The sequence below is a fragment of the Mauremys reevesii genome, linkage group 6 (assembly GCF_016161935.1).
Source record: "Mauremys reevesii isolate NIE-2019 linkage group 6, ASM1616193v1, whole genome shotgun sequence".
Lineage (NCBI taxonomy): Eukaryota > Metazoa > Chordata > Testudines > Geoemydidae > Mauremys > Mauremys reevesii.
Window position 1 is genome coordinate 57,455,699 of NC_052628.1, and position 25,446 is coordinate 57,481,144.

At 44.2% G+C, this 25,446-nt stretch overlaps 1 protein-coding gene across 13 annotated transcripts in view; it reads right to left on the minus strand.

The window, feature by feature from the left end:
• MCTP1 (multiple C2 and transmembrane domain containing 1) overlaps window positions 1-25,446 on the minus strand; it is a 444,146-nt gene that overhangs the window by 377,320 nt on the left and 41,380 nt on the right. The window contains exons 2-3 of one of the 13 annotated variants that reach the window (XM_039545047.1): window positions 11,216-11,380; window positions 11,078-11,117 (exon numbers count right to left, since the gene is read on the minus strand). The exons of the other annotated variants lie outside the window; for them this stretch is intronic. Coding sequence (XP_039400981.1) covers window positions 11,078-11,086 — 9 coding nt within the window. The 5' untranslated portion in view covers window positions 11,087-11,117; window positions 11,216-11,380. The remainder of the gene's footprint in view (window positions 1-11,077; window positions 11,118-11,215; window positions 11,381-25,446) is intronic. 13 annotated transcript variants of the gene reach the window in all.

Sequence of the window (25,446 nt, forward strand, 5' to 3'; positions counted from 1 at the left end):
GGCATGTAGGGAAGTCTTCAGCTCTGCCCATCCCCAAAACCTCCCCACATGAATATGGCCCCATTTCTGTCCACCTGTTTCAAAACATGCCCCACAGTGTTCAAGCTAGGATAAGGAGCTGGGGGATGAATATGTTTTATGTATGCCCCATAGATTTGGAGGCCGGTCAACTGACCAGTCAAATAGCATTGACTGATCCTATTGACCACCTATTATTTGATCACAGTCAAATACCCTGATGTAGGTGGTGGGCTACCTTTCATCATGGTGGTGCCAACTATTAACAACCCTACTTAAATGTCTTGATCACACACTTTACTACATGCTAATACCACCTGTTGAGAAAAAGGTGAAATAACGGAAAATTGGGCATCTTGATTGGCTGGTATCTTTTAGAACAAACATCATATGCATATCTTTATTTGTATACCAGGCCATCAATGTACATGGCGGTTTCCAAAGCACATTAAATAAGGCTATGTCTACACTACCACCTATGTCAGCATAACTTATGTCACTCAGGGGTGTGAAAAAGCCACCCCTCAGAGCGACATAAGTTACACCAAAATAAGGGCTCATGTGCACAGCACCATGTTGGTGGGAGCACAGCTTCTGTCACTAGCAGAGGTGGTTTTATTATGCCGACAAGAGAGCTCTCTCCCGTCAGGATACAGCGTCTTTACCATATATGCTGCAACAGCACAACTGCATTGGTACAGAGGCGCTGCTGCAATGCTGTACATATAGACATGGCCTAAATTAAGACAGTCCTGCCCCAGTGAGTTTACGGTGTAAACTAATTAGATGAACATATAGAAATTAACTCAGGTGGGAGTGGGGGGAGTGACAGAAAGGTTAATAGTCATTATGCTTCCTCCCCCAACACAAAAAGAAAAGATGCAATCATAGCCTCTCCTTTGAACAAAAGTATCACCGCTATGATACCTCCAACATCTACCTTGTCCTCAACAAATCAAACAATTCACATTAAATGATAATGTAAATAAACCTCCTTACTCCTCCCCCAATACACACCCCAGCCAAACCTTGTTGATAACATGAAAAGTTCTATGCTAACGAGGAGTGTGACATCATATCTCTGTACAGGCTCCTCCTTGCATGCTCCCCCCCCCCCCCAAAGTATGTGATCTAGGAGTCTGTAGGGGAGACGGCAGCATGTCCAAAGAGATTTTGAGTGGCTGAACAGCAGGTAGACATGCTATCGAACGGCTCCTGGTTGACTGAAATACAAGACACACTTCACAACCTAGGGAGCATTCCAGACGTAGTGTGACATTAGTAGCAGTGACATAATGCATTATGCAGAGTCATGGAAAGCCAAAGTCAATTGTATTGAAAAAAAATTACTAGATACGAACATGGAAAAACTGTTCAAGCCAAGTGCAAGTTCTTTACTTCTTGGACGTGACATGTAGATAGAATGGAGAAACTGGTTGAATTTTTGTCTAAATACTGTCAAAGCTAAATTATAGCAGTCAAACACCAAGAAAAGGAAAACTGGTCTGCACCAAAATTTGCTTTCTTCTCTGCATTCTCCTTCTACTTAGTCTTCAGCAGCATCACCACAGAGCAAGGAGTTTTTTTGATGAAGACAGTGATATGAGTGACAGCAAAAGTCAAGCTAATTGTGTTTCTTCATCTATTCCAGCTGCTTCTGCATCAAGAATCTCAACTCCCAGAAAGTCTTCAGATGTTCATCAAATTGGTATTAAGGAGGTTTTCTGACAGAATATCCCAGGCCTAGAAAAACAAACTTGATCGTACATTTGCTAGAGGTATTTATACCAGGAGTAAACCATTTTATATAGTTGAAAATCCTTAGATGCTATACTTTTTTTCATAAGTTGAGTCCAATTTACAAGTACCTGCATGGAAATGGTTTGTGGGAAGCCTTCTGAAGGCCAAAGTGGATAATGTGAAAAAGAGTGGGTGTTCTTGTTGTGCAAGCTGCTTATGTCTCTAGTGTCTGATGGAAATTTTAAAGGCTTACACATTTTAAAGAGATACAAACAATTCTGACAGAGGTAGCAAATTATAAAGTGAGAACCATCCTGTTCAGTCATAAGACAATGTGGAGTGCAACCCCAGTAATTGAATCAAAAAAGCTTACTCGATCAAGCTGGAAAGTGGGGTGTCCCCCTTGCACTCTAGTTACAGGGACAGAAATTATATTAACACTTCCATATACTACTGTGTGTGCAAACCAAAATTGGTCAGTTTGGGAAAACTCCAAAACCAAAAAATAGACTGAAGACCTCCACTGCTGGGAAGCTAGCTGATCACCAGGCATCACAAAATAAGATCAGAGAACAAAATGGCAGATGAAAAGTTGACTCAACATTCATCAGATGAAGAGGAGATACTGTTGAATTTGACTATGAAGACAAAGATATAGATAAAGCAGTTGAAGCTGATAAAGAGAATAAAATGTAAGATGCTTGAAGAGCTAGCCTTCTGCCTACAGTATAAGCGCATTTAAAAATTACTTTAAATAGTTACTATTCATTTTTATTTTTGTTTAATTTCATTTCTCTTTAACTGTTTAGTCTTGACTATCATTCACATTTAAATGTGAACTTAATATTGCTAAAAAATTTATTTTTCTTCTTTTAGAATTTCATTGTTTTATATTTTCCCTCAAGTTAAAATAATTCAGTTAAATAACTTGTATATAATTAGGTATAAGTGCCTACGGCTAAGCCTATTGGAGATGATAAAGTCTTACTCCTTGTTCTAATAAATTAGCGCTTTAAAATATTTGACCATATTGCACAATATTTGACAAGTCAATTGACCAATTTTTTTGGACCAGTCCAATGCCCAACCCTAAGTTGGCACAGGCACACAATGCAGACAACGCAATGATGAGCTGAGAACGGACATTCTTGGTGCATGGCACAGGCCCACAAGTGCTGGGAGAACAAGAACACCTATTGAGTGAATTGCCCATTCATCTTCTCTCAGAGCTATTGTTTCTGGTTCTATTCATCTCCGTGGGGCAGTCTCATTCAGCTGAGAACATCACATTGTGAGGAACAAGCTACTTCACACCTCTCTGAGCCTCCTATCCTGCAGACAGGTATGCAGTGCCCCTTCCCAAAACACTAGGCCCAGAGTTGAGGTAAGGACTCCGGATCTCCATTCTCCTGACCCTTTCTGCCTCCAGATGGTGCATGGACTCTTCACAGCCCAAACCACTTTCCCACCTCCCCTCATTCAAGTTTATCAGGGGCAAGGGATGGCAAGAAGGATGGAGCTGCAGGTGTGAGGGTGTGGTCAGAGTAATTGATGTGATGGAGGAAATGTTGGAAAAGTCTGGGTAGTGTCTGAGCAGAGGTAAGGGAGTCTGAATGGATGAGGGGAGTCTGAGAAATCAGGGGGAAATGAAGGAGCATTGAAGCAGTGCAGGGAAGAGTGGGGTGGAAAAGAAGGGAACAGAGCTGTGAAATGGAGGAGTTTTAACTGTTCTCTCCAAATCCCCCACATCCATTCTCCCCCTTCAAAACAATATCCCCACTGGCTCACTGCTAGTCCTTGCACTGTTTCTGCATCCTCTGCCCAGTCCCTCAACCTTTTTCTCGATGGGGAAGTGGGCTAAGGAGGGAGAACTGGGCAATGCTGGACAGGCAGAATGTTGGGAGGATGTGAAGGGTCTAATGTAGAGTCAGTGTTTTCGGAGGCCAGGTTAATTGTTGTCAAGGCTCCAGAAGCAGTGACGGGGGACAGTTGGGTCACAGTACATGGGGATACTGAATTTTTTTTTATAAAAGGGGAAGGAGGATTTAATTCAGAATTAAGGTTGCAGAGTAGTGCCTCATGTCCTTCTATAACGTGGAAGAAACCTAAACTCAAACCTCTGTGAACAGGAAACAGTGTTAAGATATACACCACAACAGAAACTGAACTTTGCCCTGTGAAACAGACAACAGCAACCCTTGAACTACCTCAAAACAAAGCTAGCTCAGGTACGGCGACACACGCTGCAATCACACACCTCCCAATTGCACTGTGATATGTGAGGTGTTGAGGAATGAGATGTCTTGGGATTTTAATGACTACTTGCACTGCGGTAATAATAAAAGGGCTATATGTTGAGGACTTTTGTTATGATGGATTTGCACTGTGGTTTTGATAATAAACCAGCCCCAATGAAGGATATCATTGAGGCAAGAGATCCTGAAGTGGGATCCTTGGGTTATCTGAGATGGGAAACCGAGGCAGATGCAACAGTAGGACCTTGGCCTGCCACAAGAGGGCACTCCAGTCAGGGCCATCCTTTGCCACTCCTGTTCACTATGCCTGGCCTAACCCAAGTTGTTCCAGAGTGTTCTGTAGCATCTGTGGGTATGTTTACACAGCATTTCAGAGTAAGCTTCCTAGTGTGCATGGACAGACTCAGGATGGTGGGGTTATTTCAGTTCTGAACCTCTGTGTCCCCTGAACTTTGTCAAAGCACCTCAGTCCTAAACTGCAGTTTCATTTGCCGACTTATTTCACCCAATGGAATTTAAGCATGCAATTGAACTTGAGGGAGAAAGTGATGAGTGGCTGAGTTACCTCTGACATTATAATGCTCCTTCTCCTGGAGCATCAAATGGGTACCCTATGGATATCAGATTTCTCTGGTTTTCCAGAGCGTTCTCAAAATCAATAGGGGTTTTTATCCCCACTGATGCCTAGAATGTTCCCTGAAATTTTGGAATTGACTGGATACGGTCTTTGTGATGTTGCACACCATAGGTTTTATGGAAATATGCTTATGAGTGTGAATATGATGCAACGGGAATATGCTTTATTCAAAAGGTCTCTTATAAGGTATCACAACAAAGGTTATAACCTACTGAATATATCCCTCCAATTTGTATTCATGTATCATTCTTGTATCTGAAGCTAGAAATATGAAGTATAACTCGGAGGTCCTATTGTAATTATGCAAAGTGTAGGTCATTAATGGTGGTTTAGAAGCTTGATGGCTGCCATTAAACCATTTAAAACTGATTGTCCTAGTTATTTACCTGCACACTTTCCTGTGTACATGTGGGCCAACCCAGGAAGAATGGAGACTAGGGGGGGTCTTACAGAGACATGTGACAATGTCACATGATACTGGAATTCATCTTTATCCTTGTACTTTTCCATTGATGAAACCGGGATGGGGACAAGCACAGACAAAAGATTCCTGCCTTGTGCCAAAGCTATAAAAAGGGGTGGAGCAGGACAAAAAGGGTGACCAGTCATAAGATGGCTCTTTAATGGCTCTTTAAATCGGTTTCTGTACTCCTCCCCGACGAGAGGAGTAGCGCTAATATCGGGATTAACATATCGGAATAGGGTTAGTGTGGCCGCAAATCGACGGTATTGGCCTCCGGGCGGTATCCCACAGTGCACCACTGACCGCTCTGGACAGCATTCTCAACTCGGATGCACTGGCCAGGTAGACAGGAAAAGCCCCGCGAACTTTTGAAATTCATTTCCTGCTTCCCCAGCTCATCATCACAGGTGACCACGCACAGCTCATCAGCACAGTTAACAATGCAGTCTCCTGAGAATCGAAAAAGAGCCCCAGCATGGACCGCTCAGGAGGTACTGGATCTGATCACTATATGGGGAGAGGATTCAGTGCTAACAGAACTGCGTTCCAAAAGACGAAATGAAAAAGTATTTGAAAGAATTTCTAAGGCTATGACGGATAAAGGCCACTGCAGGGACTCAGTGCAGTGCAGAGTGAAAGTTAAGGAGCTCAGACAAGCCTACCAGAAAACCAAAGAAGCAAACGGAAGGTCCGGGGCAGGTCGAAAAACATGCCGCTTCTATGCTGAGCTGCATGCAATTTTAGGGGGCTGTGCCACAAGTACCCCACCCCTGACCGTGGATTCCGAGGTGGGGGTTGTAATCTCTGCCATGTCTGAGGATTATGCAGACGGGGAAGATGAAGATGAAGAAGAAGAGGAAGACCTAGCAGAGAGCACACAGCACTCCGTGACCCCCAGCAGCCAGGAGCTTTTTATCACCCTGACGGAATTACCCTGCTCCCAGCCCTCACAAGCAACTATTCCAGACAATGACGCCATGGAAGGGAGCTCTGGTGAGTGTACCTTTGCAAATAGCAAATATTGTTTTTTAAGCAAGCCTTTTTTAATGATTGATTTGCCCTGAGGACTTGGGATGCATTCGCAGACAGTATAGTTACTTAGAAAAGTTTGTTAACATGTCCGGGGATTGAGAGGAAATCCTCCAGGGACATCTCGATGAAGCGCTCCTGTAGGTACTCCAGAAGCCTTTGCAGAAGGTTTCTGGGCAAGGCATCCTTGTTCCGCCCACCATGGTAAGACACTTTACCATGCCATGCATGTAGCAAGTAATCAGGTATCATTGCGTGGCAAAGCATAGCAGCGTATGGTCCCGGTGACTGCTGGCATTCAAGAAGCATCCGCTCTTTATCTTGTTCTGTTATCCTCAGCAAAGTGATATCGTTCAGGATAACCTGGTTAAAAATCAGGAATTTAAGTAAGGGGGGTGGCCATTTTTCTACTGGGTTCGTGGAATGCAGCTTAAAAACACTTTCCTGCACGTAGCGACGCGGGGGGAGGGGAGAAGTGAAATGCCGATGATCTTTTCTGTTTGGTCACCGGCGATCTTCCCCAAGCTACCAGACACGCAGTGGGTGGGGGGGGAGGGTGAAGGTTGTTGATTAGCAGGGAGCTAGCGTGGTATTAGCCATGCGTTGGGGGGGAGGGGTAAATCACTGAGACAGTGGCTTACCATGGCCGCATGCAAGCTGAATTCTGATGCCTGGACCTGTGTCTGTGAGATCTGTAACTCCAGAGCTGCAAGCACTCACTATTAAGATGAAAAATGCGACCTTGTAGGGAAATCACATGTGCTAGGTGAATAGTGCTGTTCACTGTGAAAGAGTATAACCATTGTTCTGTAAAATGTATCTTTCTAAATATTTATCTCCCTCATGCAGCTGCAAATTTTTCAACCATCCCTCCTCCATCCCAAAGGCTAGCACAGATAAGGCGGAGGAAAAAGAAGACGCGAGATGAGATGTTCTCGGATATTATGGAAGTTACACGCAATGAAAGAGCTCATCTGAATGAGTGGAAGGACGTGGTTTCAAATTACAGGAAAGAGGCCAGTGTACGTGAGGACAGGAGGGACAACTGAGATGAGAGGTGGCGGCAGGAAGACCGGCAGGAAAATCAGCGGTTGCGGCAGGAAGATCAGCGGTGGCGGGATGCAACTCTGGGGCTGCTGCGTGATCAAACTGACATGCTCCGGCGTCTTGTGGAGCTTCAGGAACGGCAGCAGGATCACAGAGTGCTGCTGCAGCCCCTGTATAACCACCCTCCCCCCTCACCATGTTCCTTAGCCTCCTCACCCAGACATGTAAGAACGCGTGGGGGGAGGCTCCGTGCACCCGCCCACTCCACCCCCGTGGACAGCCCAGAAGGATGTCGTTACTCTGATTTTTTTTTTAATGGCCTTCTCCATCCCTCCTATCCTCCTCCCAAAGCACACCCTTACTTCTCTCCCTCTTTTTATAATGAATCAATAAAGAATTCATGCTTTTTAAATGAGAGTGACTTTATTTGCATAAGTAAGCTGTACTCGAAGGGGGAGGGGGAGTTGCTTACAGGGACTGAGTCAATCAAGGGGGTTGGGTGTTCATCAACAAACACAGCAGTCACACTGTACCCTGGCCATTGATGAAGCTCCTTTTCAAAGCTTCTCTGATGCGCACCACTTCCTGGTGTGTTCTTCTAATCTCCCTGGTGTCTGGCTGCGCGTAATCAGCGGCCAGGTGATTTGCCTCAGCCTCCCACCCCGCCATAAAGGTCTCCCCCTTATTCTCACAGAGATTGTGGAGAATACAGCAAGCAGCAATAACATAGGGGACATTGGTTTGGCTGAGGTCTGAGCGAGTCAGTAATGTGCGCCAGCGCGCCTTTAAACGGCCAAATGCACATTCCACCACCATTCTGCACTTGCTCAGCCTGTAATTGAACAGATCCTGACCACTGTCCAGGCTGCCTGTGTATGGCTTCATGAGCCATGGCATCAAGGGGTAGGCTGGGTCCCCCAGGATAACGACAGGCATTTCAACATCCCCAACTGTTATTTTCTGGTCTGGGAAGTAATTCCCTTGCTGCAGCCGTTTAAACAGAGTAGTGCTTCTGAATACGCGAGCGTCATGAACCCTCCCTGGCCATCCCACGTGGATGTTTGTGAAACGTCCCTTGTGATCCACCAGTGCTTGCAGCACCATTGAAAAGTACCCCTTCCGGTTTACGTACTGGGTGCCCTGGTGCTGCGGTGCCAAGATAGGGATATGGGTTCCATCTATCGCCCCCCCACAGTTAGGGAATCCCAGTGCAGCAAAGCCATCCACTATGGCCTGCACGTTTCCCAGAGTCACAACCTTTCGTAGCAGCAGCTTAGTGATTGCTTTGGCTACTTGCATCACAGCAGCCCCCACAGTAGATTTTCCAACTCCAAATTGATTCCCGACTGACCGGTAGCTGTCTGGCGTTGCAAGCTTCCACAGGGCTATCGCCACTCGCTTCTCTACTGTGAGGGCTGCTCTCATCTTGGTATTATGGCGTTTCAGGGCAGGGGCAAGCAAGTCACAAAGTTCCATGAAAGTGCCCTTACGCATGCGAAAGTTTCGCAGCCACTGGGAATCGTCCCACACCTGCAACACAATGCGGTCCCACCAGTCAGTGCTTGTTTTCCGGGCCCAAAATCGGCGTTCAATGGATAGAATCTGCCCCATTACCATCAGGATCTCCAAAGCGCTGGGGCCCGCGGTTTGAGAGAATTCTGTGTCTACGTCCTCATCACTGTCATCGCCGCGCTGCCGTATCCGCCTCTTACTCGCCTCGGTTCGAAGGTCCTGGTTCAGCATATACTGCACGAGAGTGCGCGAGGTGTTTAAAACATCCACGATTGCGGTATTGAGCTGAGCACGGTCCATGCTTGCTGTGCTATGGCGTCTGCACAGTTCACCAAGCAAAAAAGGCGCGAAACGGTTGTCTGCCGCTTTCAGGGAGGGAGGGAGGGGTGAGGCTGTACCCAGAACCACCCGCGAAAATGATTTTTGCCCCATCAGGCACTGGGATCTCAACCCAGAAATGCCAAGGGGCGGGGGAGGCTGCGGGAACTATGGGATAGCTACGGGATAGCTACCCACAGTGCAACACTCCAGAAATCGACGCTAGCCTCGGACCATGGACGCACACCACCGATTTAATGTGTTTAGTGTGGCCGCGCGCACTCGATTTTATAAAATCTGTTTTACAAAACCGGTTTATGCGCTACTCCTCTCGTCGGGGAGGAGTACAGAAACCGATTTAAAGAGCCATTAAAATCGATATAAGGTGCCTCCTAGTGTGGACGGTTGTGGCGTTAAATCGGTTTTACGCTCCTAAAACCGATTTAAACGCCTAGTGTAGACCAGGCTTATGTGGAGCCCTATTAAAGCCCACCCACTTCGCATTGTGGAATTGAGGCCTATATAAGCAAACATAAATAATATGAAATATTGGCAACTGTACCACCAAAAAGTGCTAAAACTCTGCAAGCAAAACTGAAAGTGTCTGAATGAAGATAAATAAAAAATATATATATATTTTTAAGATGCATCTTAGTTACTTATACACTTCTTGGTGCAGAAACCATTTTGTTGTTGTTTTGTGCCTAGTGGTCAGTGACACTGGTTCCCAGGCACAAACACAACACAATGAAGTGTAAGAAGATTGTTTCATTTACTGTGAACAAGACAATCTACTTCTTTTTTCTTTATCATTTTCATGCCCACTTTCTTTACAAAACACTCTTTTATAGCCTAAAATACACTTCCAGCTGTAGGTTTTTTTGTTGGTTTGTTTTTGTTTTGTTGGTAAATAAAGTTAAAAGTCACAGTATTATCTGACCTTGAGATTCTTCTGAATTTTGCAAACAGTAAAACTATGCCAAAGCTTACACAATTTCTGTCCTATTTCCTCTACCAGCAGGCCCACCGACAGCAATTCAGAGCCCCAGAGCAGAACAGTCAGTGGGCCCACACGTAAACCACAGACACGGTCTGCCTGACATTTGGGCCGTGCTACGTCTGTGCTGGCTGGTGCCCAACGAGCTGCCAGCTGCACCGCTGGGTGCACTCTTCCAGGACAGCCAAGGCTTCCACATGCCCACCCAGTAGGGTTGACAACTGTCTAATCGCGCAAACCCAAAGATCCTTGCCCCGCTCCCTGCCCTGCTCCTTCCCTGAGACCATGCCCCTGCCCCACTCCTTCTCCAAGACCCCTGCGCCCTTCCCCCACCCTCACTCACTTTCACAAGTCTAGGCCAGGGGGGTGGGGTGCAGGAGGGGGAGCAGGGTGCAGGCTCTGGGATGAAGTTTGGGTGTGGGCTCTAGGCTGGGGCAGAGGGTTGGAGTGCAGGGGGAAATCAGGGGTCGGCGCTTACCTTGGGCAGCTCCCTAAAGTGACCAACACACCCCTCTGGCAGTGGCTCCTAGGCGAGAGCCGCAGGGACGTGCCGGCTGCTTCCAGGAGCGGCGTGGAGCAAGGGTGGGCAGGAAGCCTGCCTTAGCCCCACTGTGCTGCCGGCAGCGGCAGCTGGGGGCCCCCAGGCCCTTTTTTAATCACCAGGGCCCCTGGGCAATTGCCCCCTTTGCCCCTCCCCCCAATCGGTGGGCCTGTCTACCAGTCTTAGATGAACTGTACATGGATTGGTTCTGTGTTTAAACAGCTTCTCTTCCAACCTCTTATCACTAGTTAGGGCATTACATGCTTACTCAAAAAAAAGTGACAATCTCCCCCTCTTCCTACTGTTTTGCATAGATACGTGAAAGCTTTTAACCCCACCTTTATTTCAATTAGCTACTGAGTGTTAAGAAAACATGATATGCAAGAAAATTAATCAGAGTCATGCATGCAAATTTATAAGTTAATGCAGTTATATACATAAAAAAAGCCATCAATTTAAAGTGTGATCCTGAAAGGTGCTGAGCATATCCAGAAGACTGTTGAAACCCCTCAATACTCACGAAAGTCATTCACAGTTGTGGGTGCTATTTCCACAAGCTCCTACAACATGAACATCATGTGAATAACAGTTATTATTAACATCTCTATTTTGTCTGAAGTACAGAGGAAATTGTTATGTTCTACAGAGTAATTCTGACCTTGTGTACATAAATTGAATGTTATCCATTTACTGACTTATTCATCTAAGCAGAGAATAAACCAGTCAAATGCCATGTCATGTTGTTAGTGAAAAGGGAGGTGTAGGTCTTCAAACGATCATTCCCAGGTGCAATTTCTTTTCAAACATGTCAGTGACAGGGTAACTAAAAAACAAAACAAAAAAACCCAATCCATATAAACAAATTAACATTTTAAAAGGCAAATGAATACTTATTCAGGGCCCAGATTAGACACTTGCTATCAATGAAGAATGTCCTCCAGTTTTAATAATTTTTAATTTAGAGTTGAATTTAACTAAATTCAACTCTGACTGCTTCATCCTTCAGCATGTGTAGAGGTGCCTGCAAAAAGGGCAGGAATAGCAGAAAAAATACAGGATACAAAGTATCTCAAACTGATTTAGTAAGCAACAGGCGATTTTTATTTAAATAAGAAACAGCCCTTATGTAACTGTTGGGGGAAATCTGCACAATGTACAATTTTGCAGAAATTCATGTTGTACACACAGAATTTCCTTTCTCCCACATAAATGGGCTGCAGTGCTGTTGGCTGCCACTAGGGGACACTGGACCTGGCAGAGCCCATAAAAGACATTGCTGGGGAGAGGGAGAGGGAGCAGGGATGGCCAACCTGTAGCTCCAGAGCCACATGCAGCTCCTTGTATAGGCACCGACTCCGGAACTGGAGCTACCGGGACCAACTTTCCAGTGTGCTGGGAGGTGCTCACTGCTCAACCCCTGGCTCTGCCGCAGGCCCTGCCCCCACTCCACCCTTTCCCACCCCCTCTCCTGAGCCTGCTATGCCCTTGCTCCTCCCCCCACTCTCCCCAGAGCCTCCTGCATGCCACGAAACAGCTGATCAGGAGGTGTGGGGATGGAGGAGATGGCGCTGATCGGCAGGGCTGCTGGTTGTGGGGAGACCTCATAGGGGGCTGCTTATGTATTACTGTGGCTCTTTGGCAATGTACATTGGTAAATTCTGGCTCCTTCTCAGGCTCGGGTTGGCCACCCCTGAGCTAGAGGGTTACCAGCAGCTGCAGTTCTAGGCACAACCTGAAGGAGATGGCAGCATGCAGGAAACTCTGTGCAAAACTAGGACCAAGCATCAGGATGTTTCTCCCTGGATCTCTGGGCACAGGGCAGGGAGAGAGGGGCAGGTGTCTGGGCTAAGGGGGGGGCCTGTGGCTAGGCTCTGGGTGGGGGAGGGGGCAGAGAAACAGGAACTGGGTTGTCATAGGGGTTTCCTTTAACTCTACTCCTAGGGGAATGTTTGTGTGTGACTGTATTGTTACAGACATACTTGCCGATTTAGTTCAAAAAACCTATTACCAAAATAATTGAAACTGGCATGATTATGTGGTGTTATTTTGACAAATAAAATTTGCAGAATTTTAAAATAGTGTGCAGAATTTTTTATTTTTTTGGTGCAGAATTCCCTAGGAGTAATATACAGAAAATGTCAAATGTATTTAAGAAAATATTATTGGCTATCTAATAATAAAAATGTTAAGAGGCTTGGTAGAGGGTGTAAGAGTGGGATACATCTGTATCCAATTATGAATTCCATTTTGTGTTGTGTTGAACATGTATCTGGGCATACCCAAAGACAACCTACTGTTCTACATTCAAACAGCTGCTCTACCTAAGAAAGGCTTTGACAGCTCATTGAAGAACCAACACAAAATTAACAGGTTTCAGAGTAGCAGCCGTGTTAGTCTGTATCCGCAAAAAGAACAGGAGTACTTGTGGCACCTTAAAGACTAACAAATTTATTTTAGCATGAGCTTTCGTGAGCTACAGCTCACTTCTTCGGATGCATAGAATGGAACACACAGACAGGAGATATTTATACATACTGAGAACATGAAAAGGTGGAAGTATGCATACCAACAGGAAAAGTCTAATCAATTGAGATGAGCTATCATCAGCAGGAGGGGGAAAAAAAAAAACTTTTTGAAGTGATAATTAAGATGGCCCATAGAAGGTGTGAGGAGAACTTAACATAGGGAAATAGATTCAATTAGTGTAATGACCCAACCATTCCCAGTCTCTGTTTAGGCCAGAGTTAATTGTATCTAATTTTCATATTAATTCGAGTTCAGCAGTTTCTCTTTGGAGTCTGTTTTTGAAGTTTTTTTGTTGCAAAATTGCCACCTTCAAGTCTGTCACTGAGTGGTTAGAGAGATTGAAGTGTTCTCCCACTGGTTTTTGAATGTTATGATTCCTGATGTCAGATTTGTGTCCATTTATTCTTTTGCGTAGAGACTGTCCGGTTTGGCCAATGTACATGGCAGAGGGGCATTGCTGGCACATGATGGCATATATCACGTTGGTAGATGTGCAAGTGTACGAGCCCCTGATGGCATGTCTGATGTGATTAGGTCCTATGATGGTGTCACTTCAAAAAGTTTTTTTTTCCCTCCTGCTGATGATAGCTTATCTCAATTGATTAGACTTTTCCTGTTGTTATGCATACTTCCACCTTTTCATGTTCTCTGTATGTATAAATATCTCCTGTCTGTGTGTTCCATTCTATGCATCCGAAGAAGTGAGCTGTAGCTCACGAAAGCTCATGCTAAAATAAATTTGTTAGTCTTTAAGGTGCCACAAGTACTCCTGTTCTTTTTACAAAATTAACAGGGAGTTAATAGCTTTAAGAACCACCGAGACTACAGTCACAAGTTCTTCAAAGTCAGTGGCTCCAAACTACTAGCCTACTCCCACCCCCATGGAACAATGATGGTTCTACACAAGGTGGAGGCAAGCTTGACTCAGGGAGCGGGCTGAAGATCCCAGTGAAGAACATGGCAAAGAGGTAGAGGTCTACGTAAAAGCAGCATGCTGCTCTGGGTGGTGGGACTAGGGGAAAGGGAGCAACATCACTACACACATTCAGACACACAACCAAAAGGACCTGCAGGAGAACAAGAACAACAGCAACTCTACATAGCCTGAAATTCTGACAAACCTCGGACTCACAAGAAGGGGAGAGATCAGACCATGAGAAGGTGCATCTCAGGATTTTTGTTTTTAGACATCTGTAACTTTGAAGTGTTTTAATAGTAGAGTTACTGTAAATAAGAAATTCCTTTGCTAAGATGGTATTCCCTGCCTTCCTGCCACACTGTCCCTGAAGAGATTGAACTAGAAACCAGGCATTCTCACAGCACAGCTGGAGTTCTGAGAGAGAATGTGTAAATGACTGGGGGGCGGAGAAGTACTCTGAGGTCTCAGACACAGATTTCAGGGTCTAGGCAAGTGTGGTAATGTCCCACAGCCCAAAGAAGGGCGTCAGACAAGAGGTCTGACCTGGAAGCATGCCCTGTAATCCCAGAGCCAGAAACAGTAACTAGACTCCACCCAGACCCAGTTGGGACTCAGCACAACCAACTGGTAACCATACAGTGGGGTATGGAGACAGGTATTAATAGAGGAGAATCAGGAGAAAAGAGAGAGCTGACCAAAAGCCAAGGAGGCTCCCGAACAGTCAAAAGGTTAAGACACACCGACTGAGTCAACTCGTCTGCATTCACTAGCTTGCTGTATTTCTGTGTCTGATGAGTACAGTTTCCAGTGTATTTTCACAAACTTGTAGCTATAGTATTCTTTCTTCACATACCCCAGCAGAACAAACAGATATGAATAATTTGAACCACACATACGCACACTTGAGTGGATTCTAAACGCAGGAGGAAAAAAACTTGAGCATCACTGAATAGTCAAGGAAGGTTTCTGCTGAGTATACAATAATGATCACAACAGCAAAATCAACGTTGCTTAAGTATCAAGTTTATAGGCACTCAAACTCATGTTCCACTCCCTCAAATACTCCTAAACAGGGCAGGCTCCAGGCATCAGCGCAGGAAGCAGGTGCTTGGGGCAGCCAATGGAAAGGGGCAGCATGTCCGGCTGCGGGTCCCCTAGTCCCTTTCAGAGGGAAGGACCTGCCGCCAAATTGCCGCCGAAGAAGCAGCGGCGGCAGAGCTGCTGCAGAATTGCCGCCAATAGAGAAGGGTTTTTTTGGGGGTGGGGAGCGCTTGTGGCGGCAAAAACATTGGAGCCGGTCATGCTCCTAAACACGCCGTAAGAACATTTAGATATTAAGGTCATTTTTTTATGTTGTTGCCTTGGCTGGACTGATAGACAGAACCAACAGAGTGCTGTCTCCAGTTTCAGATCTTCAAGCGCACCCAAACAAATGTCTAAAACTCTGAAATCCAAAGGAGCATACACTCCTGGGTGGGGTAAATGGTGGCAGTGTAGATGCCAGTTAAATATAGTATACAATAATAAATAAAACTTACCTATTAATTGATTTTACTCAACCGCCCCCATGCATTTAAATCAGTAGTAACATTTAATCTTAGTCTGTTATACCCCTTTAAGTTGTTAAGTAAAGGTGCATTAACTCTAATTTAAGTATATTGGATGTATATTATTTATAATTGGTATTTTTGAGTTAAACCCATGCCACAGATTATTATTAGAATAGTTTTATTCCTGGAGGTTCCCAAGGCACACCACTAAGCATGTAAAGGGGTCAACCAGGTGGAGGCACTTCCAATTTTAAATTCCTTTAGGAGTAAAGGGACTTCAGCAGAGGGGTGGACAGAGGATTCCCAACATCACCACCGGGATACTCAGGATCTCTTTTAATGTCAACAACATTAGGTGCCCAGGCACATAGGTGAGTGTTGTCTGCTCCCGAATAGGAAAGAGGGGTTACATATGTAAAATAAGGCAGCCTTCTAATTAGGAGTTTCTGACTGTGAATGTATGAGACCTATGTTGTGTGATATGCACTAGGAGCTGGATTATGAATGGAGTACCAAAAGGTGTTGCTTTTGATCTATAAAACTGGCTTGGAACCTGCTTATTTGAGATACTGCTTCTCCTATACCACATTGCTCTGCTAGCAGCTTCTTTGTTTTTTAAACCAATAGGGTTATAGCTCAGCCACATTCAGTGACTGCAGATGTCGCATTCTCCATGAGGGACTGTGAATTTTGAAATTTACTCTCAGCCACACGATGGTCCCAAATAGTACATGGAGGAGTAGAATTGCCAGGTGTCCATTTTTTAACTGGAACACCTGGTTGAAAAGGGACCCTGGCAGCTCTGGTTGGCACCACCGAGTGGGCCGTCAAAAGTCTGGTCAGTGGCACATCGGGGGCCTGAGGCTAAGGCTTTTTTGGGGGGGGGGCAGGGGGGAAGGGTTATGCTTATGCATCAGTCTTCATCAAGTAAAGCTAAGAATTATGACAGTATATTTTTAATTTTAAAAAAAGACAAGAAAGAATGCATACAATAAAGATTGGCAGGAAAAAGTGAGGCATGTTTGCAATCTGTTTTTAAATACATTTATAACATCTCTCTGTTCTCTTCTTTTATAGCTGGCTTTACAATTTAACTCTGAAAATGTACAAGGAAAAAGTTAATACCATTCAAACAGTTTACCATTTTTATGGGTATGCTGTAGTAATTCCTTTTGGTTTTATAAGTGGAGTCGTTTCACGATAATTGCTTGAAGTGTGTTCTGTAGGGCATACGATTCCGTGAGCTCTATCATCCTCAGGTGGGTATGTGAAATAAAGATATCTCCCACTGTTATTTTTAGGCATTCATTGTAAATCAGATCATGTCTTTATTCTCTGCTTCTTCCAGAAAATCTAATAATTAAATAGGATTGTTCTGAAGAGCTGGAAAAAAAAATCTATCATTTTGACCATTTTCAAACATTACACGGTTTTACTTTAGTTGAAAGTCACTTCCTGTTGTCCCTGTGATACAGTCTTCAAGTTCTTGTACTCATTCTGCTTAAATTTTAATTGTTGTGTCTGTACTTTCAATAGATTGTTTGAGTTCACATATTCTGTGGTCCCCCGTTCATATATCTGTTTTTTGCTGCTCAGTCAATGTGCCATCCAGCAGAAAGGATAAAAGTCTGTAATCGGATTTTTTTTTTTTTTTAAGTTTAAATTGTTTGCTTTATTCAGACTAAAATTTCTTTTGGTTGGAAGATGTTTGGGGACTTTTAACCAGAAGCCTCCACAGAAGCTTTTCAAAGTGTCCGTATCTGTCCATCCTCATGAAAGATCAGAGGACTATCACCACTCTTTTAGCCCCGCTCCCCAATCCACTTCCTTTATACATCCCATCCTCAAGACCTTACATGGTAGCCACCAATCACTGCCTGTATTCCACTGAAGTTAATCAATGTTGCTCACCAAAATCTGGTCTAGACTAATATTTTTCAAAAGTCTCCTACCATTGCACTACCACATTGTAACAATGGTGGGAGCACTAGTCTAGCAAAGCTTACACATTTTTTGCCACTACTTTTTCCTCAACTTCCCTGAACAATATTAAACATGGTGGCTGGTGGACAGTTTAAACTAGCACTTCACTATTGCTACCACTAGTGGAGCTATGCTGGTGATAATGCAACAGTGGGAGATTAGATTATAATAGCACTTTTCAGTAAAACAGCCTAAATGTCTGGAGAAGTTGCTGAAGAATGAGTGCATTGCCTCTACAGCATCTTGAGACTGGTGAAAGTTATCAGTAGTTGAAACCAACTCTTCTATATGGCAGAGTACATCATCTATCTTTAGGAAACTGGCTGGTTCCCTAGAAACTATGGACTGGTTGATTTCCTGGGTCCCAGGTTTTTCGGAAATGACACTAGGAAGTACCATGACAGAAGAGGGACAATCTGTGCTACAGAGAAGAGGAGATGGATTGCAATTCCTGCCTACAAGATGACCCAACCAGATTAGCTTCCTACCTTTTCAGGTAGCGCTCTCTCATCGAGAGCCTTCTCAGCTCAGAAAGCAACAGGGGGGAAGGCATGTGCTTGCAGCAGAGACAAGAGGGCGAAAACTTCTTGGCACAAAGCCCAGAGTGTGTCCATAATGAAGATAAGTACACGGAGAACTGACTGTCTACTCAGTGTGGAGATAGGGCCTCAAGTGATCAAAAAAGGAGTTAAGGAGATAGAGGAAGGGCTCATTTTGAAAAAAAGGAGAAAACCATTCTAGAGTAGCTCTAAACCTTATATTGGGTGGGATCTGAGTTGTCCAGTACAATTTACTGGAGATAAGTATACTTCTCATCATTGAAGTACTAAGCTCAATCTTTCAACTATTTTTCTTTGTCACAGAATTAGTTCCCTTCAAGACATTGATTTTGAAGCCATTTTGATTTGATTTCCGACTTACTTTTCTTTCATCTGCGTCCATAAACACTGCCCTGATGTATTCTGCCTGATTTATGCGAGTGTCTGCATTTTCTATTTTAGATTTCATGCTGTCAGGTTCAGGGGACTTTTCCCAGCAGCCTGTCAAATGAGCTCTGATGTGTTTTGTAACTTATTAAATTTGCAATTTTTTTTAAAATAAAGTAGATTAGGATCAATAGTTTGTAATTTCTTCAACTGTACAACTACTTTGCTACCATAAGCTACCGAGACAAAATTACTTAAAAACAGCATTTTGTTTACACATACATGTATTATATGGGTAGCACAAGTACACTCTAGGGAATGAGCAATTAGAAAGATATTAGGATCTTTTCTTCCCCAACAAGGCCCATCCCCTAGCAGACATCAAAATGATTATGTATTATACTTTGTGGGGCTTGAAGGGGAGGAAGGGTGAGTAATCCACTGATTTAAGGCAGGGTGGGGGAAGTGAATATCAACCCAAATCCTTTATTGTCAGAGAAATATGAATGTAATTATTATAGGACCTGACACCCCGCACAGAACTTCAAGGGCAGAACTGAGCCCATATTTTCCTATCTGTCTTTAATCCTAAAGAAAAATTCAAAGATTTAAAAAAAAACACATCATTTATATTTAAAGACAACTATATACAAGAAACCCACAGATCACCACACTTCCCTCCACAGATCCAGTAACCACCTGCGACACACCAAGCAATGTGTAACATACAGTCAGGCACTCAGATACCACAGAATATGCTCAAGGAGAAAGCCTGGGATATAAACCTTGGCAGTTTTAAGTGTGTTTTCATCAAACAAGAACACTTCACCAGAGAAGTGGACTGCATTGTGGAACTGGCCACTCAAATACCCCAAGAGTACCTGCTTCAATACAGAAATAAGACTCCTTACAAAATAAGAACATAAGAACAGCCATGCTGGGTCAGACCAAAGGTCCATCTAGCCCAGAAGCCTGTCTTCCAACAGTGGCCAATGCCAAGTGCCCCAGAGGGAATGAACACAACAGTTAGTCATCAAGTGATCCATCCCCTGTCGCCCATTCCCACCTTCTGGCAAACAGAAGCTAGGGACACCATCCCTGCCCATCCTGGCTAGTAGCCATTGATGGTCCTATCTTCCATGAACTTATCTAGTTCTTTTTTGAACCCTGGTATTGTCTTGGTCTTCACAACATCATCTGGCAAAGAGTTCCACAGGTTGACTGTGCCTTGTGTGAAGAAATACTTCCTTTTGCTTGTTTTAAACCTGCTGCCTATTAATTTCATTTGGTGAGCCCTAGTTCTTGTGTTATGAGGAGTAAATAATACTTCCTTATTTACTTTTTCCACACCAGTCATGATTTTATAGACCTCTATCATATCCCCCCCTTAATCGTCTCTTTTTCAAGCTGAAAAGTCCCAGTCTTAATCGCTCCTTATATGGCAGGCTTTCCATACCCCTAATATTTTTGTTGCCTTTTTCTGAACTTTTTCCCAATTTCAATGTATCTTTTTTGAGATGGGGCAACTACATCTGCATGCAGTATTTAAGATGTGGACATACCATGGATTTATATAGAGGCAATATGATATTTTCTGTCTTATCACTTCCTTAATGATTCCCAACATTCTGTTCACCTTTTTGACTGCTGCTGCACATTGAGTGGATGTTTTCCACTATCCACAATAATGCCAAGATTTCTCAAGTGTTAACAGATAATTTAGACCCCATCATTTTATGCGTATAGTTGAGATTATTTCTCCCATGTGCATTACTTTGCATTTATCAACATAAAATTTCATCTGCCATTTTGTTGCCCAGTCATCCAGTTTTGAGAGATCCCTTTGTAGCTCTTCGCAGTCTGCCTGGGTCTTAACTATCTTTAGTAGTTTTGTATCATCTGCAAATTTTGCCACCTCAATGTTTACCCCTTTTTCCAAGATCATTTATGAATATACTGAATAGTACTGCTCCCAGTACAGATCCATGGAGGACACCACTATTTACCTCTCTCCAGTCTGAAAACTGACCATTTATTCCTACCCTTTGTTTCCTATCTTTTAACCAGTTACCAATCCATGAGAGGACCTTCCCTCTTATCCCATGACTGCTTACTGTTCTTAAGAGCCTTTGGTGAGGGACCTTGTCAAAGGATTCCTGAAACTCTAAGTACACTATATCCAGTGATGAGCTGCCAAAATATTAACAACCGGTTCCCTCCTCCTCACCCCAGGAGGGGGCCGGCCCCTGGCCCAGCGCCGCGCCCGGCCGGGCGCCGGGGCCGGGTCTGGCCCAGAGCCGGGGGCTGGCCCAGAGCCGCGCCGCCTGGCTGGAGCCAGGGTCCGGGTCTGGCCCAGAGCCGGGGGCCGGCCCAGAGCCGTGCCGCCCGGCCGGAGGGGGTCAGAGCCGGGGTCCGGCCCAGAGCCGTGCCGTCCGGGTCAGAGCCGGGGGCCGGCCCAGAGCTGCGCCGCCCAGAGTCGGGGCCAGGAGCCGGCCCGGAGCCGCGCCGCCCGCCCGGCCAGAGTCGGGGTTGGTGGCCGGCCCGGAGGGGGCCGGGGATGCCCGGCGCCTAGAGCCCTCCTTATGCCTCCCCTCTCCAGCTCACCTGCAGGAAGCTGCTGCTTCCTTCTCAGCCCTCCCAGGCTTCCCGCGCTAACAGCTGATTGGCGGGGAGCCTTCAGAGGAGGAGGCATAACTGGAGCCAGGTGAGCTGGGGCCGGGGGCAGGGCAGGGAGCTGCTGCAGGCGGAGCCTTTGTTAAATTTAAAAGCCCTTTACAACCGGTTCTAAAAGGGTTTCTAAATTTAACAACCGGTTCACGCGAACCGGTGCGAACCGGCTGCAGCTCACCACTGAGTATATCCACTAGATCCCTCTGGTCCACATGCTTGTTGACTCCCTCAGAGAATTCTAGTAGATTGGTGAGGCATGATTTCCCTTTAAAAAACAAAAAACATGACTCATCCCCAACAAATTATGTTCATCTATGTGTCTGACAATTTGTTCTTTACTATAGTTTCAGTACCAGGCAAATTGGCTGAAGTCAGGCTTACTGGCCTGTAATTGCCAGGATCACCTCTGGAGCCCTTTTTTAAAATTGCTTCACATTAGCTATCCTCCAGTCATTTGATACAGAAACTGATTTAAAATTATAGTTTACAGAAAGGAGTTAGTAGTTCTGCAGTTTCACATTTGAGTTCCTTTAGAACGCTTAGGTGAATATCATCTGGTCCTGGTGAATTATTACGGTTTAATTTACCCATTTGTTCCAAAACCTCCTCTAATGACACCTCAATCTGGGACAGGTTCCTCAGATTTGTCACCTAAAAAGAATGGCTCAGGCTTGGAAATCTCCCTCACATCCTCAGCCATGAAGACCAATGCAAAGAATTCATTTAGGTTTTCCACAATGGCCTTATCATCCTTGAGTGCTCCTTTAGCATCTCAACTGTCCAGTGGCCACCACTGGTTGTTTAGCAGGCTTTCTGCTTCTGATGTACTTGAAAAATTTTTGCTATTACTTGGACTCTTTGGCTAGCTGTTCAAATTCTTTTTTGGCTTTCCTAATTATATTTTAACACTTCACTTGTCAGAGTTTATGCTCCTTTCTGTTTTCCTCACTAGGATTTAACTGCCACTTTTTAAAAGGATGCCTTTTTCCCTTTCATTGCTTCTTTTACTTTGTTGTTTAGACATGGTGGCATTTTTTGGCTCTCTGTTTTTTAATTTGCGGTACACATTTAAGTTGAGCCTCTATTATAGTGTTTTTAAAAAGTTTCCATGCAGCTTGCAGAGATTTCACTTTTTGTGCTGCATCTTTTAATTTCTGTTTAAATAACTTCCCCATTTTTGTGTAGTTTCCCTTTCTGAAATTAAATGGTACTGTGATAGGCTGCTGTGGTGTTTTTGCTGCCACAGGGATGTTAAATTTAATTATACTATGGTCACTATTACCAAGCAATCCAGCTATATTCACCTCTTGGACCAGATCCTGTGCTCCACTTAGGACTAACTCAATAATTGCCTCACCTCTTGTGGGTTTCAGGGCTAGCTGCTCCAAGAAGCAGTCATTTAAGGTGTCAAGAAACTCTCTCTCTGTATCCCGTCCTGAGAAGACATGTACCCAGTCAATATGGGGATAGTTTACATCTCCCATTATTATTGAGTTTATTGTATAGCCTCTCTAATCTCCCTGAGCATTTTGCAGTTGCTATCACCATCCTGGTCACACCCTTACTTGTCACCTACCACCCCACTCTGGAACCCATATGGGTATCAAAAATTACAACCCATACTCAACTGGGACCACATCCTGAAAGAAATCTTTCCTAAACCACCCTCTTCCGGCCTTCAAACCAGTCCCTTACCTCATCATCAGAAGTAAGCTCCCCACAGACTAGGACCCATCAATTGATTGTGGTACCAGACCCTGTCAAAACAACATATGCAAAACCTGTAGATGTATTTCCACTGCTACAATGATCAAAACCCCTCTTAACACCTTTTAAGATCCACTGCATCTTGCACATGCCTATCACAACATGTGATGTACCTCATCCAGTGTACTAAATGCCCCAATGATTATGTGGGTGAAACCAGACAATTACTACACTTTCAAATGAACTGACATAGGGTGGGGAGGAAGGGCAGGGAGAGACAAACACTCCATATCACCTGTGGGTGAACACTTTTCAAAGTGAACACTCTATATGTGACTTCTCAGTCCTCAAATGAAACTCATCCAAAACCTTCAAAAGATGAGCCTAGGAGCTTAAATTCATAACTTTGCTAGACATTACAAAATCATGGACTTAAACACACTGTATTGGCTTATTACAACAATCTAAAACCCACTATCCCCCCACTCCCTGCCTCCAATACTAGACAGGTGTTAATGGGCCACTTCACCTTGAATGGTCCCTTGAGAGATCTGTTAAGTCTTTATGCTAAACCATCTGTTCCAATTTGTCTTTATCTGTGACACGGAGTACATTTTCCAGATGTGAAGAAGAGTTCTGTGTAAACTCAAAAAAATTGTGTCTCACACCAGCAAAAATAATCCCATTACTTCACCCATCTTGTCGCTCTAATATCCAGAGACCAACATGGCTCCAACAACACTGCATACATTTTATTGTTACTGACCATTACAGAGATAATTATTTTAAGCACCTGGACAACTAACAAAGGATAGAAACTTTGATTCCCTTGACAATGGATTCCTTTTACATAGATAGTATTCTGCATTACATCATGCAGCAATGTGAGGACTTTTGAGACCAATGGCCTCCTGTGATCACCTTCCTAAAAAAACCTCAAGTTTCATCTTTCAGATACTGTTATGGATGCTCAACCTCATATTTGAATCCATTTACAGAACACAATAGCAAGCTGTAGTTTCTGTATGCATTTTAAAATTGAAAATGCTTTGTAGAGAAATTCCAATTACTAAACTGATTTATTTTACTACTCTTGTTAAAATAATTTTTTTTAAATAATTTTAATCATTTTTTCAGCCAGAGGAGTGATGATTTAGTTTCTGTGCTTCATCAAGATAGCATATTCAGAGTTAGCTTTGATTCTTACTTCCATCACTACCATATAAACAAATTGAAATTTCTATAGAAATAGGTTTCCTAGCAAACCAGTATGAAAGGTAATTTTAAACAAAGTGTTCATGAATGTTGCTAGAGAAATATTCCACACTGAAGTCTTATAAACTCTCAATCTCCCACAGGTAGTCAAATGATAAGTTCTAACTGTGCTTTTGTGTCTGCACCCCTTTGAGTAAGACTTCAGGAAAGCTTGATAACAGCAAAAGGTAAAAGCAAGAGGTTTATTCCCCTCACATTTTCATTGTGCTTACATTCTTTGTTTCCTTCTTCTCCTACCCAGTACATTCTGGGAATTGTAATGCCTGGACTTAAAGCTACAGGAACCAGCTAGGAACAAACTTACAAACGCAAACTAGGGTGGTTATCAGCACCTAGCTAGGTACAACATGTGTCCTTAAACCTAATCACCACTTCCAGAGCAAAAATATAAAGGACCCTATTCTTAACATGGGAATAATTCACACAGCAGGAGAAAAAATGAGTTTCCACTCAGATTCCTACTCATTCTTATGTTAGGGATAGGGTGGAATTCCCCTTCATGTAAGAAGCTGGGTTTCTACTCCTTTCTCCTGCACTTTTGAGGTGGTGCAAGAAACAATGGATATTATGTGAACATCCACAGCTGTTGCTCTAAGGCCTGACATCACCAGTTCTCACTGGCTGAGAAAGAGCACAGTTTCTGTAGAAACCATGCTACCAGGCGCTTTTAACTGCAGCTGCTTCATGGGATTCCACAGCACAAGTTAACATAATCCCCTGCAGGTTTTGGAGCCCCCTCCAAGTTCACAAAAGGACTTTATATGGTCCAGGGGAAAAGGGATATTCCGCCTAGAAAGAAAACTCAGATACTCCATGGTTGCAAGCTGGGGGGCATGAATCCCTAAATCAAACCCATATTCATTCAGTCTTAGGCTTTGGCTACACTTGCATTTCAAAGCGCTGCCGCGGCAGCGCTTTGAAGCGCTAAGTGTAGTCAAAGCGCCAGCACTGGGAGAAAACTCTCCCAGCGCTGTCCGTACTCCACCTCCCTGTGGGGAATAACGGACAGCGCTGACTACACTGGCACTTTGTAGCGCCGCAATTTGCAGCGCTGCAGAGGGTGTGTTTTCACACCCTGCTGCAGCGCTGCAAATTTGTAAGTGTAGCCAAGCCCTATGTCTCTTTGCTCTCTGGTGGAGCAGACTGTCAGCTGATCATGAACAGCTAGATCATGCAAGGTACAGTTTCCACAAGTGAATAAATCAAATTTCACTCATTGGACATGTAGGTTTTCTACAGTCTAGACTCTAGCAGAACCCTAGACAATTTTTAGTCTGAATGGGTAAACACAGACCCAGTAAAACAATTTTTCTAGGTAATGTAATAGGGATGG